This window comes from Salvelinus sp. IW2-2015, linkage group LG17 (assembly GCF_002910315.2).
Source record: "Salvelinus sp. IW2-2015 linkage group LG17, ASM291031v2, whole genome shotgun sequence".
NCBI lineage: Eukaryota > Metazoa > Chordata > Actinopteri > Salmoniformes > Salmonidae > Salvelinus > Salvelinus sp. IW2-2015.
Window position 1 is genome coordinate 7,061,957 of NC_036857.1, and position 12,010 is coordinate 7,073,966.

General features: G+C 44.7%; 1 protein-coding gene across 1 annotated transcript in view; it reads right to left on the reverse strand.

Moving 5' to 3' along the window:
• The window catches only part of LOC111977272 (dedicator of cytokinesis protein 3-like), a 77,749-nt gene that overhangs the window by 38,201 nt on the left and 27,538 nt on the right, over positions 1 to 12,010 (reverse strand). Inside the window, exons 4-5 of the mRNA XM_070447825.1 lie at positions 3,342 to 3,397; positions 1,022 to 1,118 (exon numbers count right to left, since the gene is read on the reverse strand). Of these exons, the coding sequence (XP_070303926.1) occupies positions 1,022 to 1,118; positions 3,342 to 3,397 (153 nt within the window). The remainder of the gene's footprint in view (positions 1 to 1,021; positions 1,119 to 3,341; positions 3,398 to 12,010) is intronic.

Consider the following 12,010-nt stretch of genomic DNA (forward strand, 5'->3'; position numbering starts at 1 on the left):
AAATCTAATAAACGTGTCAACATCTAGCCAATGATACATCCTGCTTTTTATGGATGGTAACCGTGGTGGTGACTGGCTACACTGGCTACCAAACAGGGGGCAGAATGAGTGCAGTGTTAAATCAATGGTTTGTATTAGTCGTGCTTGACAGGAAGTTACATCACCACAGTCCTGCCCCAGGCTCCTGGGCTCCTCTGAGCATGAGCAGTCCTCAGTGAGAGGTTACGTAAAAACACGCTGCCAGCTCGACAACATCTCCCTCCTCTCAGCTCAAGCTGCAGCTATCCTCCTGGCTCCTGCCCCCTCTACACTTAGCATGATAAGGGTTTATTTAGGTCTCATGGAACATTTATAAAGTGAGAGGAGGATGAGGATGCTGGCTGAATGTACAGAACTGGATTGGGTTTTAAGTTGATGTTATAATAGACCATGACAGGTAAACATTAGCCTGGGCCAGATCTGTGTGGGCTTTAGCTATCTCCTCTGACTATCATTGGTATGAATGGCATCCCAATGATAGAGGAGTTGGCTACTGCACATAGAGATCTGGGACGAGGCTAGACAAAGAGCTGTGGTAAGAGCAGAGTGACATATAGTGAAATTGCCTATGACAGCTAGCTATCTAGGACATTATTTATGGCCAATGACTATTTTTGGTTTTACAGTAATATGAAGACAGAGTGGAGTGACAGCCTTTAGGACATGTTATGGGGATTCATGGGAAGGGGCTGTATTTGCAGTACAGTGTGTTCAACCCCAATTGTGTCTTACTATCCCACAGTATCTTGCAAATAGACATGGGTTTTTCAGGTATTGAATGAGGTGGATGAAAACTGCATACTGTAGCTAAAAATGTCTCTCATCAAATCCCTTGAGCTGTGTATGTAATGCAAGGATGGATGCAGCTCTTTTCTTGTTCCCTTTCTGATGATCTTCTAACCCTGCATATTGCATCTAAACGGACCCAGTGTTTCCTCACCACTAGACAGAGGTCTCCCAGTGAGAGGTGAACGGTACTCACCACGTAGAGTTGCTTCCACAGCACGCCCCATTCCTGCAGGGTGGAGGTGGTCTCAGTGATGATAGGGTCTTCCAGAYGCACCACCYTCTCACACACCCTAGGGTGAGACACACAGTTATAGAAACAGAGTCAGACACTCAGAAACATTCAGATTTGACAGAGATGGAAACAAATAGAGAAACAAAAACACAAATGATTGAACGCACGCACAAACACACATGGATACATACACACATTCAAGCATGTATGCACACACTCACTCACACATACACACACATTTAGATCACTGCCCTGAGCTGACACTGTAATGACATAACTCATGATTCAAAATAAAACATTACACAGTAATGAGCTTTTCACTTTGTGAAATGAGGATTACAATGGATCATTAGAGCAAAAACACAATAGACATTTATTGTTCAGAGTGCCAACCATGAGACTACATGTAAGACAAGAGAAAGACCTTCAGCAAGACAAAGAGAGAAGACACCAGGTTGTTGTGAGATGTGGTTCTCTGCACTGTGGTTTTGTATTCCATAATGTACAACTATGCATTGCCTACCTTTTACATTTTGTTCTTTATAAAATGGGTCTAGTTAAAATCATAAGACAGTCCATCCATTACATAACAAGTTAGAATGATACTCTATATCTCCAGCATAGATGTGATGCATTGGGAGAACTGAGGAGAAACCGTACAGATGTATGATGTTAATTTGAGCCAGTTTTCCACAGTAGGAAAATAATCTTGCAGCAACATGAAATGTGAATTATTATGTGGTTTCTAATTCATGGACATTATTTGTAGGGGTTGATAKATTTTTCTTTAGGGCAAATCAAGTCTGACATTTTAAAGTGGAAATTACAAACTTTAGAAGCCTTCTTAAACCTTGAATACACTACAAGTTCCAATTTCATGCTGTGTAGGAAATTTCTCAGCAACAAAAGAGTGATCAAATTAAGTTCCTACATCTGTAGATGTTTCATATCATTAACCACACTGAACAGCAATGCACATATCTCAAGTGCAACTCTGAGCGGGGAAGTGTCACAATACCAACTTCTGCACCGTTAATTGATGATTGGGCGTCAGGTAGCCTAGCGGTTAAGAGCGTTAGGCAAGTAACTGAAAGGTCGCTAGTTCGAATCCCCTAGTCAACTAGATGAAAAATCTGTCGATGTTCCCTTGAGCAAGGTACTAAACCCTAATTGCTCTGGATAAGAGTGTCTGCTAAATGACAGAAATGTGAATTTAAATGTTAAAATGTAATTGTTTTAAAAGCAAACGAGAGCTCTCTGACTAGGTCCTATGTGCTATAGCGGCACTGGAGGGCGTTGGTGTAACACTGTGAAGTATCCTCCCATTCCAGACTGTGAAGTATCCTCCCAGTCCACACTGTGAAGTATCCTCCCATTCCACACTGTGAAGTATCCTCCCATTCCACACTGTGAAGTATCCTCCCATTCCACACTGTGAAGTATCCTCCCATTCCAGACTGTGAAGTATCCTCCCATTCCAGACTGTGAAGTATCCTCCCATTCCACACTGTGAAGTATCCTCCCAGTCCACACTGTGAAGTATCCTCCCAGTCTACACTGTGAAGTATCCTCTACCATTTCCATCACTGTGAAGTATCCCTCCCATTCCACACTGTGAAGTATTCTCCATTCCACACTGTGAAGTATTTCTCCATTCCACACTGTGAAATATCCTCCCAGTCCACACTGTAAAGTCACTGATCCTATCCTAATCTCCATCAACACTAGCTGATAAATAGCTGCCTGCCTGCCTGCCTGTCTTTGCTCTGCCTGCTCTCTGCTTCCACTGACATGAACAGCTTTTGTGCCTTGAACAGCTCTGATGACCACTACTGTCTTTGTGTGCCATTGGAGGGTGTGTGTGTGTGTGTGTGTGTGGGTGTGTGTGTTGTGTGTGTGTGTGTGTGTGTGTGTGTGTGTGTGGTGTGTGTGTGTGTGTGTGTGTGTGTGTGTGTGTGTGTGGTGTGTGTGTGTGTGTGTGTGTGTGTGTGTTGTGTGTGGTGTGTGTGTGCTGTGTGTGGTGTGTGTTGGCATGCTTCGCTGGCAAAGCAGAACTAATGCTGTTTAAGTATAGATCCTCACAGATCAGTGATGAGGGAAATTAGGCAACAGAAATGGGCAAGACATGCACACACCACCCATCATTGAATCTGACCCAATGGCAGCACGACAGTATGTTGTGGGAAAGACAACGCTTCCTTTGACTTCCATGAACCAATGCTCCTGTTCCACTTATCTCATCTATCACAGTGGTCTTATGACTTAACAGGAAGAGACTCACCCTCTGTTGCTGACTGTGGATTTCTTCAGGTGGACATAGCTGGCTGGGAATATACCCTGCTGGATGGATAGGGCAGAAGTGTTAAAAAGAGAGTAGCAAGGTCCTGCAACTGAAGACCATAGTCCTGTGGTCTACATGCATGTAAACAGTATGTCCCACATGTTGCATGTGTGTCCTATGTTGTACTTGTTATGCTTTGGTCAACTGTAATGTGGAGCAGTTGTTAGAGGAATAGAGCTGTGTTGACAGAGACAGACTACTGTAGCAACAAGCTACTCTTAGATTGTGGCTATTTTAATACTGCTCTAACTCTCTCTGACATACACACATACACTAGCACGCATGCACACACACAAACCCAGACACACACACAAGCTGCATATGCAGAAGTGCCAGCCCAATTGTAGCTGAGCTGGGGACGACAGAACAGTGCAAACTGCCCCCCATGCAGTTCCTCTTTTTGCTATAATCTGACAGATGTGATAAATTGGCCACAGTGAGCACAGCTGATTATGGCAGCTCAGGGAGAGTATGAGCGAGGGAGCGTGGGAGGAAGAGTACATAACAAAATGGAGGCATGTTGGTGGGGAACTGTAAATAGCTCATGAAAGTAGTGAAAGCAGGACGGGCATTAGCATCACATAAGACCTTGAGAGATCTGCCAGGATTGTGAGAAGTTTTTGTGTGTCTTTCTGGAACAGTATGTTATCTGACATAACTCTAAATCTTACTGACCTTTGACTTCAGGTCGGTTTCAAAGAATGATGAGACAAAAGAGGTATCTGTAGCCTGGTCCCAGATCTGTAGGTTAGTGCTTTATCCCTCTGTCCAGCACTGTCATGACATTGTAGACGAGTAAACCACATACAGATCGGGGACCGGGGCCAGGCTAAGGCATCACTGGTTTCCCAGCTCATTAAGATACTGACTGAGTGACTGGTATCAGATGTCAGACATTTTGAGTTCGAATATGAAGCCGGAGGAACGGGTACGGTAATAGACATGGTTTACTAAACAATCGATTGGATCGGAAGAGGATGTGTCAGTAATATTTAATAATAATTTACTGCAGTGCAGAATATTGATCATTGGCAGCAACCAAGGTGGTGCATTGCTTGGAGGTACTGTACATATTTAGTTTAAACATAGTGTACGCAAGGTACACACATCCAATAAACTTCCACAGCTGCAGGCAGGTATAGTACCACCTTTGGTCTCTTGGCTGTCCCACCCCAACCAGAGGTCAGCTCCCACTCAGCCCAGTCAAAGCTCTTCTCTGTCCTGGCACCCCATTGGTGGAAACAGCTTCCCCCTGATGCTAGGGGAACAAAGTCCCTACCCATCTTCTGAAAATGTCTGAAACCCTACCTRTTCAACGAGTATCTTAAATAAGAAATCTCAGTCTTATCCCTACCCCAAAAAAATAACAAATAAACTTGCACTTGACTTTTCCTACTAGCACTGACTTTGCTGATAACTTCTTTGAGGAAAACATGTATTACTACAACTGTGATATGTGGTTGTCTCACCTAGCTATCTTAAGATGAATGCACTAACAGTAAGTCACTCTGGATAAGAGTGTCTACTAAATCAGTGGATCCCAGCATTTTTTGGTTACTGTAGCACAAACTGAATTTTGCTCTGACTGGCGTACTCCTGAAGTACCCCCTCCTGTGCATTTTACCAGTAGGTCTATGGTCTCAAGAGTCTTCTTAAGTACTGTACCTCCTGTGGATAGGCGAAGTACACCCAGGGGTCCTTGTACCCCCGGTTGGGAACTACTGTGCTAAATGACTAAAATGTTAATGTAAAATGTAATGATACCATAGAAAAAATAAGATGAAACCTGCACAATGTTTGAATGCTCTTTGATTTCGAAAGTAATGTGGTCAGCCTGACAAAGAGACACTTAGTAATCAAAACATTGCTATTAAAATATAGGATCATTTTAGCAGCTGTAAGCGTATTTTCTTTTTACTGTACCTATCTAGGCCTTGTGTTAATCGAGCTCAATCTGGAGGAGAAGTGTGCCAATTTACATGGAGCTGCATGTCAGAACAACAGCTGTGCAGGCTCTCTGGATGGGATGGCAGGAGATACTTGCTGGTTCAGACCACATCCTCCTCCCCTCTAACTCTCATCTCCCAGCTAAACACAAACTGCTGCAGGCTTTTATCTTAGATGCTCCAACATACTCTCCTCTTACACTCATGTAGGGTGGCAAAATTCTTGGAATTTTCAATAAATTCCCTGGTTTTCCAGAAATCTTGGTTAGAGGACTCTGGATTTCATGCATATTCCATCCCGATTCAGGGAACCATCCAACTGGGATTTCGGGGAAAACCAGGAAATTTAAATTCCAGGAATTTAACAACCCTATACTCATCTCATTGGAAGAGAGATGAATGGTGAAAAGTACACTTGATGCCACAATATAGGCCTCTTTGTATGAGCGGTAAAACACGTGTGGCTGTATTTTAACAAAACCTAATGCAATGGTAAATCTAAGTGCAGGCGGTAGCGGGGTGTGTCAGAAATAGTTTTGCTATTTTCACTATCACAATTACCCGCGCACTTGATGGCGTTGACGCAAAAGGGCTGGGTTGTGGGTGTGTCGAGGCTTGGCTCCTCGCTGGCCAATCTGAACGTCCTCCATGGCGAAATATGTGGTTGCTTCAAGTTGTGTATTTTATGGTACTTTTTTATGTATTGCCTTGGAATTAACTCCATTTCAGATGTTAGTTTATAGTTTCTTAAATGGCTTACAGAAACGAAAATAACAAAATGTAGACCTATCTTTGCTAAATATGTTAACTTGAACCCATTTGTTCTAAGGAATCACATGGCATTCACACTGATACAGGGGCTAAATCAAATCAAAGTTAATTTGTCACATGCACCTTACAGTGAAATGCTTACTTACAAGCCCTAACCAACAGTACAATTTTWAAGTAAAAAATAGGTATTTGGTGAACAATAGATAACTAAAGAAATAAAAAACAACAGTAAAAAGACAGTGAATAATAACAGAAGCGAGGCTATATATAGTAGCGAGGCTATAACAGTAGCGAGGCTATTTACCGGCACCGGTTAGTCGGGCTGATTGAGGTAGTATGTACAGTTGAAGTCGGAAGTTTACATACACTTTGGAGTTGGAGTCATTAAAACTTGTTTTTCAACCACTCCACAAATTTCTTGCTAACAGACTATAGTTTTGGCAAGTCGGTTAGGACATTTACATTGTGCATGACACAAGTAATTTATCCAACAATTGTTTACAGACAGATTATTTCACTGTATCACAATTCCAGTGGGTCAGAAATGTACATACACTAAGTTGACTGTGCCTTTAAACAGCTTGGAAAATTCCAGAAAATTATGTCATGGCTTCAGAAGCTTCTGATTAGGCTAATTGACATCATTTGAGTCAATTGAAGGTGTACCTGTGGAMGTATTTCAAGGCCTACCTTCAAACTCAGTTCCTCTTTGCTTGACATCATGGGAAAATCAAAAGAAATCAGCTAAGACATCAGAAAAAAAAGGGTCTGGTACTTCCTTGGTAGCAATTTCCAAACACCTGAAGGTACCACGTTCATGTGTACAAACAATAGTACGCAAATATAAACACCATGGGATCACGCAGCCGTCATACCGCTCAGGAAGGAAATACGTTCTGTCTCCTAGAGATTAACGTACTTTCGTGCGAAAAGTGCAAATCAATCACAGAACAACAGCAAAGGACCTTGTGAAGATGCTAGAGGAAACAGGTACAAAAGTATCTATATCCACAGTAAAACGAGACTTATATCGACATAACCTGAAAGGCTGCTCAGCAAGGAAGAAGGCACTGCTCCAAAACCGCCATATAAAAGCCAGACTACGGTTTGCAACTGCACATGGGGGCAAAGATCGTACTTTTTGGAGAAATGTCCTCTGGTCTGATGAAACAAAAATATAACTGTTTGGCCATAATGACCATTGTTATGTTTGGAGGGAAAAGGGGGTGGCTTGCAAGCCGAAGAACACCATCCGAACCGTGAAGCACGGGGGTGGCCGCATCATGTTGTGGGGGTGCTTTTCTACAGGAGGGACTGGTGCACTTCACAAAATGGCATCATGAGGTAGGAAAATGATGTGGATATATTGAAGCAACATCTCAAGACATCAGTCAGGAAGTTAAAGCTAGTTCGCAAATGGGTTTTATAAATGGACAATGACGCCAAGCATACTTCCAAAGTTGTGGCAAAATAGCGTAAGGACAACCAAGTCAAGGTATTGGAGTGGCCATCACAAAGCCCTGACCTCAATCCTATAGAAAATGTGTGGGCAGAACTGAAAAAGCGTATGTGAGCAAGGAGGCCTACAAACCTGACTCAGTTACACCAGCTCTGTCAGGGGGAATGGGCCAAAATTCACCCAACTTATTGTGGGAAGCTTGTGGAAGGCTACCCAAAACGTTTGACCCAAGTTAAACAATTTAAAGGCAATGCTACCAAATACTAATTGAGTGTATGTCAACTTCTGACCCACTGAGAATGTGATGAAAGAAATAAAAGCTGAAATAAATCATTCTCTCTACTATTCTGACATTTCACATTCTTAAAATAAAGTGGTGATCCTAATTGACCTAAGACAGGGGATTTTTACTAGGATTAAATGTCAGGAATTGTTAAAAACTGAGTTTAAATGTATTTGGCTAAGGTGTATGTAAACTTCCGACTTCAACTGTATGTCACTCCCTTATGTTCCTTCCCCAGGCGTCATTGTTTCTGTTTCATTTTCCTGTCTGTGTGTTGTTCGTGTTTCTTGTTTTGAATTATGTTTCAATCATTTATTAAAACACTCACTCCCTGAACTTGCTTCCCGACTCTCAGCACACATCGTTACAGAATGACGCCTCACCAAAGGGAAGCATCAGGGAGTGTTTTTGTTTTGGCGGTGCTGTCGGGTCCAGGTGTCAGAACCGGAGCTACCTGGAAGGCCTCAGCCGGTTTGTTGGATTCCCATGCCTTGGTAGGTTTGACGGGTTCCCCTGCCTCAGCTGGCTTGACGTGTTTCCATACCTCAGTGGGATCGATAGGCTCCCAAGCCTCAGCGGGCTCGATAGGCCCTCATGCCTCAGCCGGTTCATCAGGTTTCTGCACCTCAGCGGAGGCGTCTGGTCCGTTCCTGATCCCCGGGATTGACCCTGTGGTTGGCGTCCTGCGGCTGGGGCCAGCCGCAACGAGGAGGGGGTACTGTCACTTATACTCTCTCGGCGCTCTAGGTCGCCATGCTCCCGTGCCTCAGCTGGATCGACAGGTTCCCGCGCCTTAGCAGAGGTGACCGCTCCGCTCCTGATCCCCGGGATGGTCATCTTGGTCGGCATCCTGTGGCTGGAGCCGCGCGTTGGGGAGGGGGTACTGTCACGTATGCTCTCTCCGGCGCTCTAGGTTGCCATGCTCCCGCGCCATAGCAGAGGTGACTAGTCCGCTCCTGATCCCCGGGATGGTCATCTTGGTCGGCGTCCTGCGGCCGGAGACGCTCGTCGGGGAGGGGGTACTGTCACGTGTGCTCCCTCCGGCATCTAGGTCACCAGGCTGCTCATTATGGCGCACACCTGTCACCAGCGTTACGCGCATCTGCGCATAATGACATTCACCTGGACTCCATCACCTCCTTGATTACCTGCCCTATGTCACTCTCTTTGGTTTCTTACCCAGTCATCATTATTTCTGTTTCTTGTCTGTGCATCGTTTGTGTTTCTTGTTTTGTATTATGTTTCGTTCATTTATTAAATTATTCACTCCCTGAACTTGCTTCCCGACTCCCAGCNTGGTCAGGGCGTGAGTTGGGTGGGTAATCTATGTTTTGTTTCTGTGTTGTATTTCTGTGTTTGGCCTGATATGGTTCTCAATCAGAGGCAGCTGTCAATCGTTGTCCCTGATTGGGAACCATATTTAGGTAGCCTGTTTTGTCTTTTGGTTTGTGGGTGTTTATCTTCCGTGTCAGTGTTTGTCGCCACACGGTACTGTTTCGTTTGCTCACATCGTTTATTGTTTTGTTTAGTGTTCTGAGTTTAATTTAAACATCATCATGAACACTTGCCACGCTGCGCTTTGGTCCTCCTCTCTTTCTCCCGAAGACGATCGTTACACCTGACCTCAATGCTATAGACAATTTGTGGGCAGAACTGAAAAAGCTTGTGCGAGCAAGGAGGCCTACAAACCTGACTCAGTTACACCAGCTCTGTCAGGAGGAATGGGCCAAAATTCACCCAACTTATTGTGGGAAGCTTGTGAGAGGCTACCCAAAACATTTGACCCAAGTTAAACAATTTAAAGGCAATGCTACCAAATACTAATTGAGTGTATGTAAACTTCTGACCCACTGGGAATGTGATGAAACAAATAAAAACTGAAATAAATCATTCTCTCTACTATTATTCTGACATTTTACATTCTTAAAATAAAGTGGTGATCCTAAATGACCTAAGACAGGGAATTTTTACTAGGATTAAATGTCAGGAATTGTGAAAACTGATTTTAAATGTATTTGGCTAAGGTGTATGCAAACTTCTGACTTCAACTGTACATGTAGGTATGATTAAAGTGACTATGCATATATGGTAAACATGTCACGTTCTGACCATAGTTCTTGTGTGTTTTCCTTGTTTTAGTGTTGGTCAGGACGTGAGCTGGGTGGGCATTCTATGTTTTGTGTTTCTACGTGGGGATTGTCAATTGGCCTGATGTGGTTCTCAATCAGAGGAAGGTGTTTGTCATTGTCTCTGATTGGGAACCAAATTAAGGTAGCCTGTTTTGTGTTGGGATTTGTGGGTGATGGTTTCCTGTCTTTGTGTTTCTCTGCACCAGATAGGACTGTTTCGTTTTGCCACGTTTGTTATTTTTGTATTTGTATAGTGTTCACGTTTATCGTCTGTCATTAAACATGTTGAGCACGAACTACGCTGCGTCTTGGTCCGATCCCTGCTACACCTCCTCTTCAGACGAAGAGGAGGAAGGCTGCCGTTACAAAACAGAGAGTAGCAGTAGCGTAAAAGAGAGGTTGTCGGGTGGTTGGACACAATGCAGATAGTCCGAGTAGCCAATGTGCGGGGCCACCGGTTAGTCGGGCTAATTGAGGTAGTATGTACATGAATGTATAGTTAAAGTGACTATGCATATATGGTAAACAGAGTAGCAGCGGTGTAAAGAGGGGTTGGGGGGGGGGCAATGCAAATTGTCCGGGTAGCCATTTGATTACCTGTTCAGGAGTCTTATGGCTTGGGGGTAAAATCTGTTGAGAAGCCTTTTGGTCCTAGACTTGGTGCTCCGGTACCACTTGCCATGCGGTAGTAGAGAGAACAGTCCATGACTGGGGTAGGTGGGGTCTTCGACAATTTTTAGGGCCTTCCTCTGACACCGCCTGGTGTAGAGGTCCTGGATGGCAGGCAGCTTAGCCCCAGTGATGTACTGGGCCGAACGCACTAGCCTCTGTAGTGCCTTGCGGTCGGAGGCCGAGCAGTTGCCGTACCAGGCAGTGATGCAACCAGTCAGGATGCTCTCGATGTTGCAGATGTAGAATCTTTTGTGGATCTGAGGATCCATGCCAAATCTTTTTAGTTTCCTGAGGGGGAATATGCTTAGTCATGCCCTCTTTATGACTGTCTTGGTGTGTTTGGACCATTCTAGGTTGTTGGTGATGTGGACACCAAAGAACTTGAGGCTCTCAACCTGCTCCACTACAGCTCCGTCGATGAGAATGGGGGCGTGCTCGGTGCTCCTTTTCCTGTTGTCCACAATCATCTCCTTAGTCTTGGTTACGTTGAGGGATGGGTTGTTATTCTGGCACCACCCGGCCAGGTCTCTGACCTTCTCCCTATGGCTGTCTCGTTGTTGTCGGTGATCAGGCCTACCACTGTTGTGTCATCTGCAAACTTAATGATGGTTTTGGAGTTGTACCTGGCCACGCAGTCATGGGTGAACAGGGAGTACAGGAGGGGACTGAGCATGCACCCCGAGGGACCCCCCGTGTTTCGGATCAGTGTGGCAGATGTGTTGCTACCTACCCTCACCACCTGGGGTTGGCCCGTCAGGAAGTCCAGGATCCAGTTGCAGAGGGAGGTGTTTAGTCCCAGGATCCTTAGCTTAGTGATGAGCTTTGAGGGTACTATGGTGTTGAACGCTGAGCTGTAGTCAATGAATAGCATTCTCACGTAGGTGTTCCTTTTGTCCAGGTGGGAAAGGGCAGTGTGGAGTGCAATAGAGATTGCATCAACTGTGGATCTGTTTGGGTGGTATGCAAATTGGAGCGGGTCTAGGGTTTCTTGGATAATGGTGTTGATGTGAGCCATTACCAGCGCCTTTCAAAGCACTTCATGGCTACGGACGTAAGTGCGACAGGTCTGTAGTCATTTAGGCAGGTTGTCTTAGTGTTCTTGGGCACAGGGACTATGGTGGTCTGCTTGAAACATGTTGATATTACAGTCTCAATCAGGGACATGTTGAAAATGTCAGTGAAGACACCTGCCAGTTGGTCAGCACATGCCCGGAGCACACGTCCTGGTATTCTGTCTGGCCCCACGGCCTTGTGAATGTTGACCTGTTTAAAAGGTCTTACTCACGTCGGCTACAGAGAGCGTGATCACACAGTCATCCGGAACAGCTGATGCTCTCATGCATGCCTCA